Consider the following 22243-nt stretch of genomic DNA (forward strand, 5'->3'; position numbering starts at 1 on the left):
AGTCAGTGGGTTTTTGGAATGGGCATGTTAGGTTAGACGGCTGAAACAAGGTCTATGGTTAACACTTAAGAGACTTTCAGGTTTTGTCCTTCAGCATAAAAGACATCAGTAAATACCCCACTCCTGGATTTTGAAGCTTTTATGTGTCTTTAAAAAGGTGGTTGCTAACAAGTGGCTAAATGAGACTACAGAGCATCATCACGCCAAGCACAGCTTTACAGCCTTGTTGTGGTGGCGATGTTAAACCATGCGATCATGGTGTAGTTCAATAATAGGCTAATGTTAGCTTTTTGCATCGGGTGATTGCATTTAGGCTTCAATCATCATAAAAGAGGTGTTAAATTGTGAAGATTATCTTGTTGAACAAAACATGTAAGTACCATAATCATGTTTTCGCCATAGAGCTGAATTTCTACAATAATCCAAATCTTGGGGCGTCGATGGCTTAGTGGTAGAGCAGGCGCCCCATGTACAAGGCTGTTGCCGCAGCGGCCTGGGTTCGACTCCAGCTGGTGGCCCTTTGCTGCATGTCACTCCCCTTCTCTCTCCCCCTTTCACACTTGTCTGTCCTATCCATTAAAGGCAAAAATGCCCAAAAAAATATCTTTAAAAAAAAAACAAACAAACAATAATCCAAATCTAATGGAATATTTTCATAGGCTTTTTGATGAGGTAACCAGGGCGACTGTTATTCTCATGTCGGCCTACAGAAGGACGTACTCCCTGAAGCACTCTATTTGGACAAAATAATCATGATAAACAGTATAGATCTATATAGCAGCCCAGGGCTGGATTATAGACCAAGGTGCACTGACTCCACTCACATATGCCGACATTGTGAAGAATCTGGTTTTTGGACTAAGTGCATATTTGGTAATAGAGTAAACATAGCGCACCTCATGAGATGGAGCTGCCGTTCCTGTGTTACAGGAATTAGTACCTGTATCGAAAATTTCACAATGTAATCCCTTACATTGCTTCATACAGAACAAAGTCCCACGTCACTGTTATGTATTACAAAGTAATGTGTCCCTGCCCGACCCTGGTCATGGAGCATGAGTGTGTGTGTTTGTTGTGTTCTCTACACTACGTCAGAGTTCAAAGCCAGTTAACTGACAATGCGACAGCCATTATGAGCTCATTTGCAAGCAACTTTAACAGTGAAACTTTTGATGTGAGAAGGTCATCTCACACACACACACACACACACACACACACACACACACACACACACACATACACACACACTGTCCTTTGTCTGACAAAATCAGCCCTTCCATTTTAAAACACTCAAAGAAGTACCAGTGTCTCTAATAGCGCCCGTGTCCTTCCCTTCATCTCCCAGAGGATCCTCTTTTTTCTATTTCACACTTAGCTGCAGATAATTCAGAGCAGTCACACACCAACAGCAGACTGATATTTCTTGTCCCGTCCCTGACGGCAGCTGATCTCTGCCTCCACTCGGCTGGGTCATACTAGGGCGACTGTCCCCATCCCAAAACAGAAACAATGTGAAATCCCTGAGTGACTCTGTGTGATGTTGGTTTGGGATTAGAACATTTTGTCCCAAGCATCCCTTTATCCCCACCCCCTCCCTCTCTGTGTCTCTTTTTTGGCCACTCCCCGCCCTCTCTCTCATGCTGTGTCACTTCTGTTTGGATTTTCTATTTTCTGCGTGCCTCTATCATTCTTATTTATAATGAATGTTTGAGTGAAACTAAAACCAATTATGCCTCATTTTTTGCCTCCCGGTGTTCACCTTTGCCCATGCAGGCTAGAACCCACAATTCCCTATCTCCATTGTCTCTTAATGTCTGTCCAAATTCAAACTGTTTTGTCCATAAACAGAGGAAACGGACCAAGAAGAAGTGTGTGTGTGCATAAAACGTTTGTGTATGCACGTATCACATGTGTGCATGACATGAATCAACACCAGGCTGGTGGTGTGACATCTCATTAAAGAGACAGTCTGCCTGCAAAGACTGGCAGCACATCTAAATTTCCCAAACTGAAAGCCTCCAGCGTAGTTTGCGGGGGAAGAAGTGCTTTCAATGCATTGTTTTATTCAATGCATACAGTTCCCTGTGTGTTTATGTGTTAGAATATGTGCATATATATGGATGTCATGGTGGATGATTGCTTGCAGCCTGTGGCTAGTTTTCAAGCCATATTTTACAATCTGCATGGCACATACACACATAAATGTTACTGAAATAAATGCAAAAGCTGGTGAGTGGAGAAGTACAGTACATTTTTTCATAATAATGGCATATTTTACTGGTAAGTTGGGAGGGGTTTGTTTTTAGGTCAGCATGAACTGGAGTCTCAGGATCCTTAACTGGCTGTCAGCACTGTGAATCCATTAATTTCCACGTCATTATTATGTATTTGTGGTGAGCTGCACGTCGTGACATGTACAATTACATGTTTAAATTTCAAGTGGGACTCGATGCACTAGTTGCTCTATATTTGATAATTAGAAGGCACAGGTTTGTTCAGAGCGTCAGAAAATTGCTATTCCTCTTCAATAGCATGGTTGTTATTCACGCTAAACACTGTGCATGGAGGATGTTATAAGTGAATCTTGCACGGTTGTAATGACACTGCCACTCTATTACTTGTGTTTCCTTATCATCGCACATTAAAAAAAGAAAGCAAGTTTGAAACTGTTGCAGCTTTGTTTCACTCCAACGGTATTTTAGATGCTGTGGTCTCAAACAACTGAATCATTTGTCTAGAGGAATAAAAAAGAGCAACACTTTTTGGTTGTAAATAAGACGCTGCTGGAGTTCCAGTTCTTGTATAAAAGGGTGCAATGTGTTGTTGAATATATTCCTGCTGGTATTAGTGATATCATACATCAAAGTTCATCATGGCACTGTAAATAGGCATAGTCATTCAGAGTGTAAGATTTAGTGGCATATAGGGGGAAGGATCGCAGATTACAACCAGATGAAACTTCTTCTGGTTTGAATTCCGTCCGTACTCGTCGTCCTCCGCTTATCCGGGTCCCGGTCGCGGGGGCAGTAGCCTCAGCAAAGAAGCCCAGACAGTCCTCTCCCCAGCCACTTCCGTCAGCTCTTCCGAGGGAACCCCAAGGCCTTACCAGGCCAGCCGGGCAATGTAATCCCTCCAGCGTGTCCTGGGGCAGCCCCGAGGTCTCCTCCTGGTTGGACATGCCCGAAACACCTCCCAAGGGAGGCGTCTGGAAGGCATCCTTACTAGATGCCCGAACCACCTCAACTGGCTCCTCTCAATGTGAAGGAGCAGTGGCTCTACTCCGAGTCCCTCCCGGATGTCTGAGCTCCTCACCCTATCTCTAAGGCTGAGCCCAGCCACCCTGCGGGGGAAACTCATTTCAGCCGCTTGTACTCGCGATCTCGTTCTTTCGGTCACTACCCAGAGCTCGTGACCATAGGTGGGGGTTGGAACGTAGATCCACCGGTAAATCGAGAGCTTCGCTTTTTGGCTAAGCTCCCTCTTCACCACAACGGACCGGTTAAGCGTCTGCATCACTGCTGATGCTGCTCCAATCCGCCTGTCAATCTCCCACTCCATCCTACCCTCACTCATGAACAAGATCCCGAGATACTTAAACTCCTCCACCTGAGGAAGGACCTCCCCCCCGACCTGGAGAGGGCAATCCACCCTTTTCTGGCTGAGGACCATGGCCTCAGACTTGGAGGTGCTGATTCTCATCCCAGCCGCTTCACACTCGGCTGCGAACCGTCCCAGCAAGAGCCCGAGGTCACTGTTCGATGGGGCTAGGAGAACCACGTCATCCACAAAAAGCAGAGACAAGATCCTCCTGTCACTGAACCTGACACCCTCCACCACTCGGCTGCGCCTAGAAATTCTGTCCATGAAAGTTATGAACAGAACTGGTGACAAAGGGCGGCCCCGGCGGAGTCCAACCCTCACCGGGAACAGGTCCGACTTACAGCGGGCCACGCGACTCTCACTCCTTCGGTACAGGGACTGGATGGCCCTTAGCAAGGGGCCACCAACCCCAGCCCCTGTTCAGTGTTTATCATTCTGGAGGTTTTTACCAGGAGCCGAATTATCCGCAGAAGTTTCTTCCTTTCTATAACAAACAGACGGGTGATTAAAACTGACAAAAACCCTGAATAAAGTAGTTTCACAGTACACATCAGTGTTTTTGTGATGCTGTTTGGCATGTTGGAGACAGGAGGCCTGCCCAACACATGCACAAACAATCAGACCAGACGATGTAAACCAGTAAAAACACTTAATAAAGCAGTGTCATGTTACAAATCAGTGTCTTTCCTAGGGATGAGCGAGTATGTGATTATCTGTATCTGTCTCTATATGTTTGACCAACAAAATTATCTGTATCCGTATCTGTACTCTGAATGGGTGTGGCCTGATCTGAAGTTGTTATTTTAAGCCTGAAATTGATATGGGCTGATCAGAAGTTGCTGGAGATTAAACACGACTACCCAAATCAGGATTTCCCCTTATCATGACTACAGGTGACACATTTTATGCAGGATTTATACTTGTGCGTGAGCTCTATACAGAGCCTGCACCCCAGCCTACGCCCTTGTGAGCATTTATACTTGTGCAGTGGTGTGTCTGTGGCACTCTGCAGTTATGCCTCCAAACCACTAGTTGGCAGTGGAGTTTCTATGAAGTGCTGTAAAGTTTAGTTGATTCAAAACACACATTAAACATGGCTTAATAGAGACAATTTCAAACACAAGTACACAAATCAGCTTCACTATAACTCGCAGCATTCACAGACAAACACTTGTCTTTATCTGGACACATTTTCCCCACAAATACAACATGCTAACGTTATTAGCACAAGCCTATGGCATTTTACACTGTATACATTAGCCTAGCAGCTAGCCAATTTTTCCTCTACTCAACTGAAGCCAGAGATAACAGCAACATTTAACAAAGGTAACGTTACAAAATTCGGCACCATAACAACTCACAAGGTTCACTGACAAAACAACTGTCTTACACTAAACATGTTTTCCAAACAAATACAACATGCTAACGTTATTAGCACAAGCCTATGGCATTTTACATTATATAAATTAGCCTACACACTCATCTGTGAAATGAAAGTAAATAAAAGCTTCCAGGTAACCAGGAAGTAAGGGGTCCATGTCATTGGTTCAACAGCTCATTGGTTCGACATCCCATTAGTCCGACTGTCTGCGGTGCTGAACGGCTCGCGGAGGGCGTATGGTGCGCCGCGACCGGCTTGAGGCGGAGCAGGCTCACGGCTTACGCCAGGGCCACACTGCCCGCGGAAGCGCAGCGCACCGAAATTCTCGCACGCGCCGGAGCACCTTCATTCACATCAGACGCGCATTTCTCCACGCCGTCGACAAGCGATTCTGCTCCCAGCTCTTGTTTTTCACTGCCTGGCTTGTCAGATTCGCTCGCGGCTCGTGCAGAAAATAGACCAGACGCCGAACTGATCGCTGCAAATCGTGAGCCTGCCGCGGAGCTTCCCGGCGCGGCGCGGCCAGTGTGGACGACACAGTCGGTTAACATGGGCGCCGAAAGGAAACTGCCTTCTCTTCTCGGCGCTTCGAGGCTATTCGCGGCGCTTCCGCGGGCGGTGTGGCCCTAGCGTTATGTGTTTGTCACTTTCTTTTTTATTTTAACCCACACCATGATCTTTTCCTGACCCTAACCAAGTGGTTTTTGTGCCTAAACCTAACCAGACCTTAACCACAGGGCATCATGATGATTTCGGAACGGACATAGGAACAATGAGTTTAATATGGTTGGAACAATGGGCTGTCGAACCAATGGGCAGTTCCCGAAGTAAGACCCAGAGTCTGCAGTCATATGATAGAAAGGCTGCATTTCCCATTTTTAAATAAACCTAAAATAACGCTAATATCAAAGGTCAAAGGTCTATCTATCTATCTAGATGTAATAACGTAGGTAGGGTTACAAAAGAGAGGAGATGTGAGAGTTAACAGTGTCCTAGTTTCCCCCTACATTGAGCAGGTACTATTTTTAGAAAGCAGAAAGATAAGGGGGGAAAAAGAATCCCCCAGAGTCGACAGCAGCAGTTTTATGTTCTGGACAATTTACACCCTCCTTATGCTACGATGACCTTTCTCCCTTCATCGTTCACTCATCCCTACCCCCCTCATACCCTCTGCTCCGCTACGTCCTGTCCTCCCACCATCCTCTTATCCTTACCTTTCTTGATTATCCCCTATTCCCCTCCCCCCTCCTGCACTTTTATCTGTTCCCCTCGTTTCTGTATTCACTTTTCCTCTCGTTTCATGTTTCATCTTCCTTCCTCCAACCTGTCTCCTGCTTCTCCTTTTCTGCCAGCACACACTGCCATATTGTTGACCTGTCTTTTGCAAGCAGACCTTCTGTTTTCCCACACACCAGGGCCGTGATCGCCTATTTAACATCGGGGGGAACCATTTTCAAGAGGAATCGGGGGAATTTTTCCTTTGATAAATTTAAATGCTAAACTGACCAATTTAAAGCATTTGAAACTGTAATGTTATACAAAGGGTCAAGCTGTTATTCAGCACTATAAGGCCTACTCACATTCATTTTGATCAAGGTAAAGAATAATAAACAATTTAAGTCTGATTAAAGTGATTTAATATTTACTTTTGAAATTCCATTGATGACGAGATACCTTTCTCTACTGAGTCTTGTAGCCCAGTACTATTTGAAAATCCATGTGTCTTACTCAAAAGCATCCCAGTTAGGGCTGGGCAAAATTATATATCGTTATCAAGATATGAGACTATATATCATCTTAGATTTTGGATATGATTGTATCGTGATATGGCATAAACAGTGTTTTTTTCCCTCATTTTAAAGGCTGAAATGCAATAAAGTGATGTAAATTTATCAACTTAACACACTTTATTTGTTTAAACACTTCCCTTTACCCACTTAGTCGTTATATCCACAATACTGATGATTGTTGATCAAAAATCTCACTGTGTTAATATTTTCTGAGAAAAAAAAAAACAATCATTATCCCTACAACTTTGATGGTATTTTGTCAGAAATATTGAAACATTGTCCTGTTCGATTTTGTCTCCCAGTCCTCGCATTAATTAAAGTCCTTTTGAGATGTAAAAATATCGAGATGTATATCATGTATCTCGATATAGTCTATAAATATCGTGATATATTTTTCAAGACATATCGGCCAGCCCTAATCCCAATATTCCAGACTTCTTCATGTGTTCTCAAGCAATTTTTGGAACTTGGATTTACACAGTCTGATGGCTTGTGGTGATCAGAATCAAATATCATTCATCATTATCAATTATAATGGACATTTGCTAAATTTGTTTATGATAATGATTACATTTGCTAATGATTATTTCGGATGGTGGTGCATGGCTGCCTTTTGAAGCACTGCATTTAAAAAAAAAAAAAAAAAAGTTTATACATTTTTTGAACATAATTGAATAGTGGAGGGGATATGTCCCCCCAAATAGTATATTATAACACACTCAGGCTTGACATGGTTCTCAGAATCATCAAGGCAGGTGGTCCTGCTGGAACTGGGTGTGCCCTGGGAAGAGGCGTTTAAGAGGAGGGCCAAGCATGAGGAGCTCACTGATGAATGCTGAAGCAATGGATGGAAGGCCTGATACTACCCCATCTAGGTCTTCTGCCAAGGATTTGGCAGCCAGTCCCTCTACAGGGCCCTCAAGTTGCTGGGGATAAGAGGACCATCAGGAACATCACTGATGCTGCTGAGAGGGCATCGAGATGGCGCTGAATCAAGAGTGGTGATCTGTGGACCACACTAGCTACCTAGACACTAGTCTCTTACACAGACGCCGATGACGTCAGCACGCTGGCTGACTCTGTCCCATTCCGAAGTAAGAGAGGCTGGTCACGCGAGACTACCTAGACACAGACCTGTCAGTCTGACCAACCCTAGCTGGGTCGCCTGGGTGAGGATGTATGATGTTGAAAGACCCAAAACACCAGACGCCAGGTTACGTCACTGATGTTGTGTCTAGGTTCAAATCATTAATTACTGCCTCGCTATACACCTTTCTTTACCTGTTTTAAATAATTACTACAACTATCAACTTGTGGACCGAATTTATATGAGAAAATCAAGCTTGTTGTTTTTGTGTTTGTTTGATGCAATGAACTGCCATGTGTCCAGTCCAACATGAAACACTCTATAAAACTGTCTGACCATAAAAACTCCTTCTCCTTCTCCTCACCCAGTGCCAGCAACATTAATCCACTGCTCTCATGCACTCATACAGTGTCTGTGTGTGCACATGCATGCATGGATTTATAGAGTATGTGAATGTACTGTGCTGGTAGTCCACATTTTATCCTGGTAATTTATGACTCTCTGTCTCTGTCCCTCTCTCTATCCCTTCCCATCTGGCAAATTCCTAGTCTAACCCAGCGCACAGACCAGCTGTGCCCTGGAGAGCTGCTATTGACACTGCGTGTGTGCGGTACATGTGAGCGTGGCTGCACACATCCAGTGCATCGGACACAATCTACCAGCCCATCTGGCTGGCTGCTTGTGGAGGCATTCATTGGGCGAGTGGCACTGTGTTTGTGTGTGTGATAAACAGGAAATCATAATAAAATCTGCTATCAAGCTGAGTTGTACCATAAAACGACAACTGTCCACCTAAAACAATTCAACATAACTTTTTTTTTTTAGGTCCTAAATATCATAATTTTACAGAGCAACCAAGAAAAATATGCTTTACTGCGACCTGTTTCCCATACAAATACATTTTCCTTAATTTCAGTACTTCAATCTGCTGGACACAACAATATCTCAAGATAGTGGTGCTCATTTTTTTGAAGATTCCTGACACAAGTGAAATCACAGAAACTGGAATATTCTCATTTCTTATGCAGAATTATTGTCTTTAAAAACTATAGATGGTCGAGTTAAACTGACTTAAGATGATTATTTTATACAGTGCAGTTCTGAGGTGCGGTAAATAAATATCAACTGGTGCTCATGAATGAAAACTTGGAACACAACAATATGACACACACTGTATCAAAGAGATAAGCAACAGTTAAGGCCAGTTGACAGTGTTAGTCACCAGCTTTGTTAAGTGCTGTGCTGCCACCCAGTGGACGACTTCATTCATTGCACAAATAGCAGTAGGTAGCTTTCCAAATATCCATCTATGTTTTTACATCTCCCACACATGACATGAGACTTAATATAAAACCTACTGCAGCACACACTCTATGAAATCTTAGTCAGCACATTAAGTCCCTTCATTAATGTATCGATCTAGTTATCTAGTCTTTTATACTGTAGATTAAAAACAAAGGTAAATGTACAATAGTACTACAACTTTTTATTCAAGTACAGTTAGAAAAAAATGGGTAAAAGTAGGTTGGTCAAACTGTAGCCTACTCTGAGTAGCACTGGTGGGTTATGATCATATGTACTATTGTTAAATCAAAGAACACAAATTAAATTGCACTAAATAGCAACAGGAGTAGAACAACATCATAAGGAGCCCATATGTCCAAACCAACAAGTTCCCCTTAGGTATTTTACAGCCTGTTCATACAACTGATTATCAGTTATACACATTCAACTGCCCTCATCAGTGCAACTTTACCAGAATTAAGCAGACAAGAGGACAAAACTCAGACAAAAAAAAATACCAACAATAAATACAAAGTATCTAGGTCATATTCACAAAGCTTCCTAGTACATAGAGTTGCTGCTTGTGACAAAATTCTGAGAAAAAAAAGTTAAGACTTGGTCCTTGTAAAGGTAAAAGTTATTCACAAAGCATAATGTGAAAAACTGTTTAAGAGCGGTGAGGAGGACTTTTAAAAGGCTTAAAAGTTTCTTGAGCAGAGATGAAAATGGTGGAAACACAAAGAGGTCAGAGAAATATTCTCCAAACAATGAATGATAGTAAGTTCACGACATGCTGCAGATCAGATCGTGCAGGAATGATGTTTGTGGTTGATCTCATTAGGGATATGCACACACTTTCTGCCCAACACAATAAAGCTTTAACATCAGAAGCAAACTGATGGCAGCAATAAGATATTTGAAAAACTGGAAAAATGCAACAGTGCAGCATTGATGACTGTCTCAACCTTCCATCAGCAGAGTGATCACGCTAACAGTGACACACAGTCAGCAGTTCATTTCATTTCCACGGGGTGTCCACACCTTGCAGGCTCACAAAGGGTGTGTCTCTGACAACCAATCACATATGTTAATAGCAAGCATCACACCTAGCAACTAGTCTGGGGCCGTTTAGGTAAGGAACCGGAACCAGGGCGAGAGAGGCAGGATCCGGAATTTAATGGATGCGCCTTTCCGTCAAAATAAAAGCACCAAGCTAATAAAAATATGGTGAAACTTTTTAATTTAAAGAATATAATTTACAAGAAAAGGCCCAAGCCATTAAGTTAACCTTTTTCTTTTATTGTAATTCGATGGTGCGCCAGAATTTAAAGTTTTACTTTGGTGAATTTGGTGAATTCCAGATCCGCTCTCTAGACCGGAACCAGAATCTAGACAAAATTCAGAGTGAATGGAAATGCGAGGCTACCTAGCAACAGGATCGACCACATCTCCTCACTAAGGTAAAAGTTACAGTCCCTTCCTTGCTCACAGTGCAGAGAACTTTCCTAAATCACTCCTAAGTTGGGACTCCTTATTAAAATTGATTAGGCTAAGTTAGGAGCTCTCTGAGAGTGTTATCAGAATGTTTGTGAATACGGCCCCTGGACTCCAAGAGGGTGCGGTTTGACTGCACAAATTAAATACCCCGAGCTTCTTTAGGAATCAACAGCAAAATAAAACATCGCCAAAGCAGACAACACAGACACGCAAGCATTTACCCAGTGATGTAATGGTAGCTGATGAGGTGTGTCCACTCTCATCAACAACAATCAAACATAGATTTCGCCTTGACAAACATTTTCATCTTAGTTTTCATCAACGATATCAACACTGGTGTCAAATAAATGTAGTGGTGTAATAAGTATAATAATGCAACAGTGGAGTTATTTAAAGCTTTGAATAGGTAGATTGGGTTCTGGAGGTGTGGTTGCAGTATTTGTGTAGGATTCATATGGCCTGTGGTGGTGGGGCCCAATGTGATATCTGTTCATAGGGCCCAAAATCCCTGGTGGCACCCCTGTAGTCTCCTATTCATTCTAATGGCTTTTTGGCTTATAGGTGGATATAGACAGATACATATGTGGGTATACCCTCCACTACACCACTGCACAAACACTCATTCAGTATTGATAGATCTGAAGCACAGTTTTTGCACCATGTGTAATGTAAACATATGCAACCAAATGCTAGGTTGTCTAGGCTGCTGCACAGTGAGTCACATCCATCACAGTAAAAGTTTGCTGTAGGCCTACTCACCTGTCTGAACATCACTCACTCTGACAGCCGTTTGCACCGCGGAGTCCGTCACCATCTCTCAGCTCGTTCATTCCCAAAGCAGAATATAACCAGGCCACTCAGTCTCTCTGTCCCAGTATAACAAGTCCTTTCAGGCTCGCACACCTCACTGAAGGTAAAAGTTCCTCGGTGCACCCATAAATCACGGCTGGAGGTGAGCATGTCAGCATGTAGCGTGCACTTGCTGCATGGTGTGTTTGATTTGTGTCTCTGAGCTGCTCACCAGGTGCAGCATCAGCCTACAGCACTGATTAATCAAGGTGGATGCAACTTTTTGTTAACTCTGCACAGGTACAATGATGATACTCATACACCATATTACTTTATTCTTAATTTAACTGCGTAACTGTTCATTTGTTGACCGCTGCTCTGCCGGTGAACCCGACACACACATTTAGAAAGGTAATTTCCGGAGCGTCCTCAGAGTGTCACCTGTTGACACGGAGCTCCGCCCTCTTGTGGCCACACACACACCTGCAGCTTCCTCTCTGCTGGAGGCTGATATCCATGCAAATAAAATTACTTCTACGGATTTATCTCTTTTCGTTTTATATTTATTTTTTGTTCCATTCTCAGTTTATTAGGACTTTTTCACGTGACTTTTACTTTTCACAATATTAGTTTTTTGTTACTGTTGTTTGTTTGTTTTTGTTTTTAGAAAAGTGGCCCTACTTAAAGAAGAGTAAAATTACCATGGTACAAGTACAAGTAGCCCTCACAAAAAACGACTTTGTTATAGTAATGACAGTAGTTGTAGGAGACCAGAGGTGTCCAAACTTTTATAACCATAATTACTGCACACATTATAATTATTATAATTATTTATCAATAGGTACATTGTCTATATTCAAGTAGTAATAGAGTCAGCATTATTGAGTTACTGGTGGATTATTATTTCATTGTCATTTATAGCACTTTGTATATTGTTTCATTTGTATTTTCATGTGCATGTTTAAGTGGAGTCAATGTGCTCCCTTGGTTATCAGCTAATGGGTTCCTGCCTGCCCTTGTTTGGTGGGGACAGGTATGAGTGATACATAAGAGAGAGTGAGTGCCAGGGGTCCGTCCCAAGTCTCTTAAATTACTGCTAGTTATCTTACCTAGCTGAGTTTGCTAGCTGTTTAGCCCCTCCCACCTAGGAAAAAACGAGAGGAGCTAGCGCTAGGAGTGATGAGCGAGCATTGTTGGTTTAAGAAACATGAGACGTCCTTTCCACTGAAGCGTCATGTGAAGCGACATCCATTCTAGATGACGGCGGCACCGCTGGATCTGCTCCGTAAAGCAGCCAGTGTCTGGCGTTACTATGGATACATCCCAAGTCTCATTATATTCGCTGACCAAAACAGTAGCCCCCACCCCCCACCGTCATGACTCTGGTCACACACTTCTGCATGTAGCAGCCGCACATCACCGACAGTCCGATGAACAATGCAACGGGTTGTGACTGAAATAAACCTAATTGCAACATAACAATCTTGCATGAACTATCATTACTCTTTGAAGTAGGTACATGAATTACAGCGATTCATTGCAAAGAATGCATGTAACGTGTACTTACTCTTGTACTGTTTCTCCGCCATCTCGTTCAAATGTGCCAGATGTAGAGGGCGGGTATTTATACGTCATTGCATTCAGCTGAAAAACTCTTCCGGATAGGAAGCTCTCAACCATCCTAGCTTGTAGCTGCTTAAAGCTTGCTGCTAGCTCCCAGCGCTAGCTCCTCGCTGCACAAATAAGAGACTTGGGATGGCCTAGAAGATGGCGGACCTCGAACGACTTCCGGTTCAAGCGAGGAGCTAGCAGTAGCACTATAAAAATAAGAGACTTGGAACGGACCCCTGGTGCTTAACCTCGTTGTCAACTTCATGCTTCTTTGCTGTGACCATGTCTGCTACCTAGCAGGAAATGTCTGCAGTTGGGTAACCATTCAATTGTTTCTCATCTGTTCATGAAAACACATTAGTTTCACCTAAGCAGGTCCTACTTGGTGCATGTCTACAAACTGTCCAATAGTCCTGCCATAATCAGGTGAATGGAAAAAAAATGCAAAGTGATCTTGCTAAACCACATATACTATTTCAGTCAGGAACACTTTTGTCAAATAAAACTTAATTTCCATTTGCAGTATTATATTTGGCAGTATGGCTCTGTTCTGGGGCCTCTCTGACTTTCCTCTGCCTGAGGCAGAGAGAATAAACCTCCCTGCCCTTCCATGCGCCTACATGGAAAGCCTAAGGCAGGGAGAGCAGCAGTCAGGACCGCCCAGGAACTGAACAGAGCAGCATCAATGACAAACAGAAATGACATTGATAAGTCAGACACAAAATTAAAAGGAGTACAAGTGCATGTATGTGTTTGTGTGAGTGAATGTGTGCTTGTAGTTTCCCTCACTGTGTGGACACATCAGCTCACCAGCATAAACCACCTGCATGTAAAATGGGTTAAGAACTGTCAATATATTTTAAAAAAACGTATATATATTTTACAGTGTGTACGTCTCCTAGTACACACAGTAGATTGTGGACTTGCACGAAAATGATTCATCGATCTTGACATATCAGATCAAAGGGGAAGCTTGAGGCTACCCACTACCATGACACACTAATGGACCTCTTCCACAGCAGACATTTTGACTTGTCATAGCAGGAAAAGCATAGGTGAAGCTGACAACATTAACGATGGCTCAGTCCCATTAAGTGTGCCAGTAAGCTGTTCCAGTGAGCCAGAGTGCACAATACCAGGTCCTCCCATAAATGGAATGCAGCCACCATCAATGTTGTTGAAAACACCTGTGCTTTTCCTACTATGACTTGTCAAATTGTCTGCCATGAAAAGGCCAGTCTCTGCCAAACTGTTGCATTGTGGGTTATGTAGGCAAGAAACATTTAACAGGGATACCTGGAATAAAAAACATGATATCTATGATGATTAATGGAGTTGCCTTCACCTAACTTGTGCATCAAAGTTTGTATAATGATGTGTTGGTTATGCGTACATAATGTCAAAATCATGTCAGTATCCTGAGCAAGACAAACAATGTACAATCAATGCCGATTTCTGCTGTGCATCAGTTTTGTTGAAAGAAAGTCGAGCATCCCTCTGAACACCACCGAGTTCCTCACGGATACTGTGTCACTGAGGGCATTGTGCCCCCCCCCCCCCCCTCCTCTTGGTGCCTGCGGCTGTCTGGCTTATTATTATGGTCTGTCTGGCAGGCTGCCTGGCTGGTGGTCTCGTGAACTTGATACTGAAATCAGCAGCCGGCTGTGATGTGTAGAGCATCAAGGGGTTCTGTGCGGAGCTAGTCTGGAGCTCAGCCAGTCAATTAACACTTGTCAACAGTTCTAATGAAAGTGGTCTTTTCCTTGGTGGCCTCTTTTTCATTTGCGGGGTCAGAGGTCGCCACTCGAGGCTGGCTGGATGGCTGGCGGTCTGAGTGGGCAGGCAGTTGAGGAAGAGGGCTGAGGAAAGGGGTTAGAGAAAGGGGATGTGAGGGCAGAGGGGGAAGGGGGAAAACATTCACCGGCTAGTTGGCTCCTTATGTTCTGTTTCCTGTATGCCCTGCTGGTCCTGGTGACTAATCTTGTGCTCAAGGTATGCCATGTTTGTCGACCCTGAGTTGATTCTCACCTGCATTTTAAACGGTTTGCACCTCTACTTATGCATGTTTGAATTTTTCCAGTGTCTTAATTTCTTTAACACAAGGATTTAGCCCCAAGCTCCAGCACCTAAAGCTACAGATTCAACAGAACGCGTTTGTGTTACAGGAGATAATAAAGCAGCAAGCTCTATCCTAACATTAGGGGTTACATTCCTCCAATTTCTGCTTGACTTTTACTCTCATTCCATTCCCCTCTCACTGTTCTCTATTATGCCCCTTTAGCACAGATGTGGCCAACTGAGAGAGGGAAAGACAGGGAATCAGCCGACATCCCTCTCCTCCTCCTCTTCCCCTTCACCCCGGCCTCTTGCACATGAAAGGGGCCGCCCAAGGCCAATAGATGGCCGGTGGGGTGTGTGCTATGCGAGGGCCCCAGACCCAGACACAACACAACACAACACACGGCTCTGCGGGCCACCACAGCTGGGCTGGAATGTGACCTGCTTCAGACTGGGCCCTGTGTGTGTGTGTGTGAAATACAAGTGGAAGGAGGAGGACATGGATGGAGGGATGCACTGCCTGCAGGAGCCCTTTGATAAGCTGTGAGCATGTCGGGTATTTTGTCTTCAACACAGGGAACAGCACAACATCACAAAGCAAGGACATCTGTAGTATTGTCTAAATCATCTTTATTTATTTTGTCATCATCTTCCATAAAAGTTCAAACGGACACCAATATATCATCAATAACATAAACATATGTCTGCTCTCTATGTAATTAGATTCAGAGAGACTTTCTGCCTGAATACTATATATATATATATATATATGTATATTATGTATACATATATGTACTGTGTATATATATATATATATATATATATATACATATCCACTGGCCATAGCCCTATAAGAAATAGATCAAGAAAAATAAATACGAAGTACAGAAATCCACATACATATTCTGTATTGTAAATTAAAGGAACAGTGTGTAAGATTTTGGGGATTTAGTGGCATCTAGTGGTGAGGATCGCCGATTGCATCCAGCTGAAACTTCTCCTGGTTAGAATTCCTTCAGTGTTAATTGTTCAGGAGGTTTTTACTGGGAGCTGAACAAATGCACCTGATGATTTAAACCAGTAAAAACACTGAATAAAGGAGTTTTAAGTTACAACTCTGTTTCTCCTACGCTTTTCGGTATATGTTGCACTCGGGCCGCTAGCCTAGCCTGTTGATGTGTGCGCACCTTTTTTCCTGGATAACTTGAGATCCAGACATTCAGGAGGTTTTTATTGGGAGCTGAATTACCCGAGGTATCTTCCTTTTCAAAACAAAAGGACCTGTTTATTTACACTACTTTTTCCAATGCTCTGATCACGGAGGAGCCCGGTCTCACTCCGAAGTCATCAAAATCCAGTGCTTGGGCAGTGACTTGCAGCATCAGACACTGACAAAAAAATAAAAGCCGTCCTTTAACATCAGGATAATACACAGCCAGCTGCAGTTATAGTTTAATGGCGCTCTGCCGCATCACACGGAAACGCAGTGGGACAGGAACAAAAGTTAAGGCGGCAAAAGTCCGAGTAGGGTGGATGGAAGGGTCCAACACACCCAGGGTACCTTTAAATCGTATGTGAACATGGAACCACCATGACCAAACGTCGATATGTGACAAGGTCGGAGTGAGAATGTGTTGCAGCTAACTATGGTAGCTGACACGAAAACGTGAATGGCATTATCTAGAGCCAGTGTTTGATTTGTCCGTTTTGGGCAACTGTAGAAACATGGTGGTGCAACATGGCGATCATCATGGACAAGGACCCGCTCCCTATGTAGATATAAACTGCTCATTCTAAGGTAACAAAAACACAACAATTCTTATTTGCAGGTGCTAAAGATAACATACTGATATATTATATTCCATTTCTGACAATATATCCCCCTAAATCCTACACACTGAACGTTTAAAACTTATCAAAATAGATTCCGCAAAAATATGGAACCAAAGAGCTTATCTGATTCTGGTAAATATACTGAGGCTTTAAATTGCAATACTGTGAGCTCAAGGGCTCCGGACAGAGGTTACACAACGTCAAAAACATGAAGCAATGATATTAAAACATACCGCTAAATGAATGATATTAGATAGATAGGAAATCTATGATGCAATTTTAGTAAACAGTTGCAGAGATTAAATACTTTGTACAGGGTAAATGCTTGTGACTAATTACTCTACCTGCCTTTTCCAGACAGTGTGCCCTAGGTGCAAACATCAAAACTGCTCAAGCTTGATTCTAATTTCAAAAAGAGCTGTAAGGACAGTTTTGACACGGCATCTGTGACAAAATTATGAATGAAAACTGATGACACAAATGATCAGAGGCAAGAGTGTGAACTACGAGGAGTAATTTTCTGAGATCTGCTGAGCAAGAAGAAACAGAGTAAGTAAAGAAACGCACCTGAAACCAGCAACAAAACCTCCAACGTCACAGATAAGTTACTTGTTTTATGTTTGCTGGCAGTCGATCAGACTGGTGAGGTCACTGGAGCTTGGAATAATCAGAAAACAACATTAACAGACGTTCAGTGAGTGTGAGATTTTAAAAGACTACTGGACAGCTGAGAAATCTTTAAGGAAATCACAGGTTTTCTTGTGGACAACCTCACGAAGCTTCCTGATTCTGCGGGTGCTGGAGGAGCCTACAAAGCTATCAGGCTGCAGGACAGCCATCCCATTTTGAACATCTCCCATGATAATGAGCTGCCCATCGGCTGTGGTGACGTTGGGGCAGGGGCAGTTCCAGTCCATGTTCAGAAGTGTCACCTCCAGGGGCTCTTTGCCAAAGAACCTCAGACCCATCTTCTCATCCTTCAAGATCTCCTCCACTGTCACCAAAGCATGGCCTGACTCTTGCTCCTCTGTCAGTTCGGTCACACGCCCGAGGATCACAAAGTCACTCTTGCAGAAGCTGGTGACCATCTTGGCTCGAGGTTTACATGCCTTGCAGTTGTGGTTCTTCGGAAAGGGACACATCTCTTCACAGGCTTCTTTGGACACAAAGTTGTTCTCGTTGCCCCCACAGCCTCCATACACGAAGGACTGACACTTTTTGAGACTGCTGCTATAAGCCCAGCGAGGCTCATAGGCCTTGCAGGGCCCTTGGAGGCTCGGTAGGCTGCAGGGAGCTGCCAGCTCTCCTCCACATGACAGCATACAGGCTTCGTAGGTGTCGAAATGGTTGCGGTTTTTATTGCACTGACTGTAGGTGAAGGTGAAGCAATTGTTCCTCTTTGGTTCATAGTACCAGCTCATGCTCTCTTCTCCACAGTCATCTGTGTCTGGACTCTTAAGGCACTCTTCAGCTGGAAATGGCAGCTTGGTACTGTTCCCCTCTGCATTCTTACCTTTCGCCTCCTTCCTTATCACTACCAAGGGAAAGTGCGACGATACACTTCCCCCAACGTTTCTGGCTGTACATGTATAGATACCGGCATCCTGAAGTTGCGCATTGTATATGACCAGCTGGCCAATGTTAGTGACCACGACGTTCCCTCGGACATGATTGGGTCTCATTATGGCGTTCTCTTTGCCCTTCAGTTGTTTCTCCCAGGTGATCTCCGGTTGTGGCTTCCCGGACACCTCACACAGGAAGCTGGCTGTCTCACCCACAAAAACAGCCTGTTGAGTGGGGCCGCTGTGTATGGTGGGGAGCTGGATGTCAGCTGGAAGGGTGGTCTGGAGGGCAGTGGTGGGATGTAAAGTGGTCTCTGCTGGGATTGGACTGGTGTTTGGCCAGGTCAGGTGGTACCTGTAGGTAGGTGGAATAAGAAAGGAATTAATCAGAGCCATGATATAATATGACCTCTTCTTTAATTACTATATAGAGTGCTGCAGGAATGAGTCCTAAAACCAAGTAGCAACCTCCAGTGCTGAAAAGTAAAGCCAACGTGGAAGTGCCAAAAACTGCAGTTCCTCTAATGGCCACTTGAAGCTCGCTTTTGAAGCAAGTCAGTCCCCACAGACACCCATGTTAAAGTGCTCGACTTTACAGCAGAAATAATGAGGCATTGCTACAGTCAGCGAGACAGATCCACCCCTCACTTCTCCAAAGCTCCAACCTCTTGTCCAAATATGGTCACTTCCAACCTAGTCTCACCCCAAAGTCATCGAAATCCGGCGCTTAGGCAGTGACTTTCGTCAGACCCTGACAAATAAGCCGTCCATTAATGTTGGCATTATATGTGGCTGGTCACCCTTATAGTTTAACGGCAAGATGCATGTAACAGGCATAACTTGACATGGCGTCCCAGAAGGTCAACAACCAACGCACCCAGGGTACCTTGCACATCGCATCTGGACGTGGAAGGTCCATGACCAAACGCTGATATGTGACGAGGTCAGAGTGAGAATGTGTTGTCACATTTGGCTCCAAAAACCCAAAATGATGACGGCCAAAATGCCAAACTGAAGACTTCTGAACAAGAGTCCACAGACCAATGGGTGATATCGCGGTAGCCACAGCAATAATTTCTATTTCTATCTGATTTCTATCCCTAAAACCCAGATAAGTTAGCATTTTAGCACTTTTTGCATTTTAGCACTTCCCTGGTCTCAAAGTCAGCGTTGTTTTTAATTGTTTTTGGTTAGATACCTGAAATAGGGTCTGCAGTTTACACAAGCTTAAGAGACTTTCATGTGTTGTTCTACAACATAAAATACATCCGTTAATAGCCCACTTGTAAATTTTGAAGCCCTTACATGTCTTAAAAAAGACGATTGCTAACAAGTGGCTAAATGAGACAACAGAGTGTCATCACGCCAAACATGGATTTACAGCTTCTTTGTGGTGTGTTGAAGTGATGGGACCGCGGTGTAGTTTGTTTATATCCAAATGTTAGCTTTTTACTTCTGGTGATTGCATTTATGCTTCAGAAATCATGAAACTAATGTTTATTTGCTAAACAAAACATGTAAGTATCATAAACTTTTGTTTGTCAGAGATCTTTATTACAATAATCCAAAGTAAAAATCCCAGGAATCGAGGGAATCAGATTAATGTTAACTTCCGTGTTTACCTACAAATAAACATCATCCCTGCAGCACTCTAGTGACGTATTATACACATTAATTTTCTATGCTACAGCCAGAAGAACAAAATTTGAGCACTAAAACAAGACAACCCTACCTCATCAAACCAAAAAACAAAATAGTAGAGATCTAAAATACTTAACATGTTACCTGCAGGTGACCTCAGAGATAGAGATACCCTTGGAACAGGCCTCTGCATCCATGTAGCACTTGTTATAGTACGTCATGCCGTCAGACGCGCATGTGAAGTGGGGCTCTCTCTCACAGCGGTCCCGGCACTTACACACAGGCTGGCCATCCCAGATGTCACACTCGGAGCCTTGCTGAGAGCACATGAACTTGTCACAGGTGGCGCCCTGTGGCATTCCTATGGGGCCCTTGTTGCCTTTGACGTCGATGTAGCGTGATGCCACGCAGCTCTTGTTACCACACACGTTAGGGCAGCACTTCTCGAATGTCTCACAGTCCTAAAGTTGGAGAAGAAACAAAGTTTTTTTACTGCTGGTTTTTTTTCCACAGTTGGTGTACAGTTTGAATTAGTAAATAGTCTGCTTAGTGATGGAATAGTATAGTTTGAGATTGGGGGTAGGACTAGACGAGCATGTTGCTTCTTCCTATTGCTTTTCGGACATGAAATGTTAATCTGTGTTTCTCCTCGTAAGTCTGCTCATGATTTCTTGTTTATCTCTGTTGTTGTTTGTTTGTTTTTTAACATATATTCTGTTTTCTTTAATATTATTATTATTTTTTAAATGTTTGACATAAATCAAATCAAATTAAAATACATGATCAAACTGAGAAAATTGTTGGTGAAATCCTTCTTGAACAAAACACTGTGATGTGTTTTTTGCTCTAATGCCATATGTTTTGACCTGTTTTACATGCTATGTTTTATGGTTGTTTTTACTTTTTAGCTAATTTGGGTGCATGTACATTTGTTAAAATGTTGATTAATGCACACAGCAATTTTCAACACTACAACAAGATTAGCACCAAAACTTCAGCTATATATCTTTAATTTCATTCAGTTCTGTACAGTCTGATTGCCATAGGCAGGGTTGCTGACATGCACATAGTCTAAATATTGAGGGGAACGTGTCCCCTGCATCCCCCCTGGAATCTACACCTATGTCCAGATTACAATCCTGATTTGTCTAGATCAAAGGATTCCTTTAATGTCTGCAGTGTGGATCAGATTTTGCCAATATTTGGTGCATGGTGCAGCATAGCCTAAATAAAAACTTGAAGGAGGTAAAGTTAAGTTCAAACTGTAGCTTGTATGACCCTAAGATTATTTTTTATTAGGAACACAGGAATTGCAAATTGGTCGTGGATGTAACAGCCCCTGACTCCAGATGACTGCAGGCGAACTGCGTCTATGACCTGTGTTCTCTACACATTGCACATGCAGCTGCAGGTCAACTCACCTGGTCAGATTCACACTCGCGCATGCAGGTGCTCATAGCATCCACCCACAGGTTGGGGTTCAGGTCATTCGGGCACAGACCCGCGTGAGAGTACACCACCTTTGCCACAGACATGGGCATGGGCATCGCTTTCACACGGCAGCTGTCCATATAAAGCAGTACTGTGTAACAATGTCCCAGAAGAAACCAAATCCATCGGGGAAACAGCATCCACCACATATCCGATGCGTAACGGAGCGGACGCTTTAAAAATCTCAAAAAAAATCAACAACTTTAAAACCGAAATAAAACCAAAAACTATCTTTAAACTGTCGCGTAATGAGTTTTCAGACCACTGGAATCAGATGCGGTGCAAAAGCAAAGCGGAATAGAAGCGTAGAGAAGCGGGACCGGTGTCGATGTGCAGAGCTCTCCAGGTTAGTCGCTCCACGTTTAATAGTAGCGAGAGATTAGTGCCGCGGTGAGCAAACCCACTTAAGATCTAACTACATGAATTACAGTGGCCTGTCTGGTCGGACGGCAAATCCCAGCTGAGTTACAGTTATGATCAACTTAATTAAAGAAAAAAAAAAGTTCGCCAACAGTTTGCAGGCGCTGCTTCATAGAGAGGACTGGCGAGACACCTGTGCGTAAGGCGCTGGCTGCTTAACCCTTAGCTTGCAGATGGAGATGTTTAGAAATACTCTAAA

The 22243-nt window shown here is 43.4% G+C and overlaps 1 protein-coding gene across 1 annotated transcript; it reads right to left on the reverse strand.

Moving 5' to 3' along the window:
- Positions 1–15949: 15949 nt before the first annotated feature.
- LOC125879711 (WAP, Kazal, immunoglobulin, Kunitz and NTR domain-containing protein 2-like) lies at positions 15950–22243 on the reverse strand. Its single transcript, XM_049561722.1, has 3 exons — positions 21555–22243; positions 20278–20594; positions 15950–18847 (listed from the first exon to the last, which is right to left on the reverse strand). The coding sequence occupies exons 1-3, from the start codon at positions 21771–21773 to the stop codon at positions 17647–17649; spliced, it is 1737 nt and encodes a 578-aa protein (XP_049417679.1). The 5' UTR covers positions 21774–22243; the 3' UTR covers positions 15950–17646.

The sequence above is a fragment of the Epinephelus fuscoguttatus genome, linkage group LG19 (assembly GCF_011397635.1).
Source record: "Epinephelus fuscoguttatus linkage group LG19, E.fuscoguttatus.final_Chr_v1".
Lineage (NCBI taxonomy): Eukaryota > Metazoa > Chordata > Actinopteri > Perciformes > Serranidae > Epinephelus > Epinephelus fuscoguttatus.

Bases quoted from the DNA above. Each gene is read 5' to 3' on its own strand.
- LOC125879711 (XM_049561722.1), bottom strand. From the start codon at position 21,773: ATGTGGTGGATGCTGTTTCCCCGATGGATTTGGTTTCTTCTGGGACAT. The intron at 20,595-21,554 runs GTGAGTTGACCT...CTCCAACTTTAG, and splicing joins GCGAGTGTGAATCTGACCAG to GACTGTGAGACATTCGAGAA. The intron at 18,848-20,277 runs GTAACATGTTAA...ACCTACCTACAG, and splicing joins ATCTCTGAGGTCACCTGCAG to GTACCACCTGACCTGGCCAA.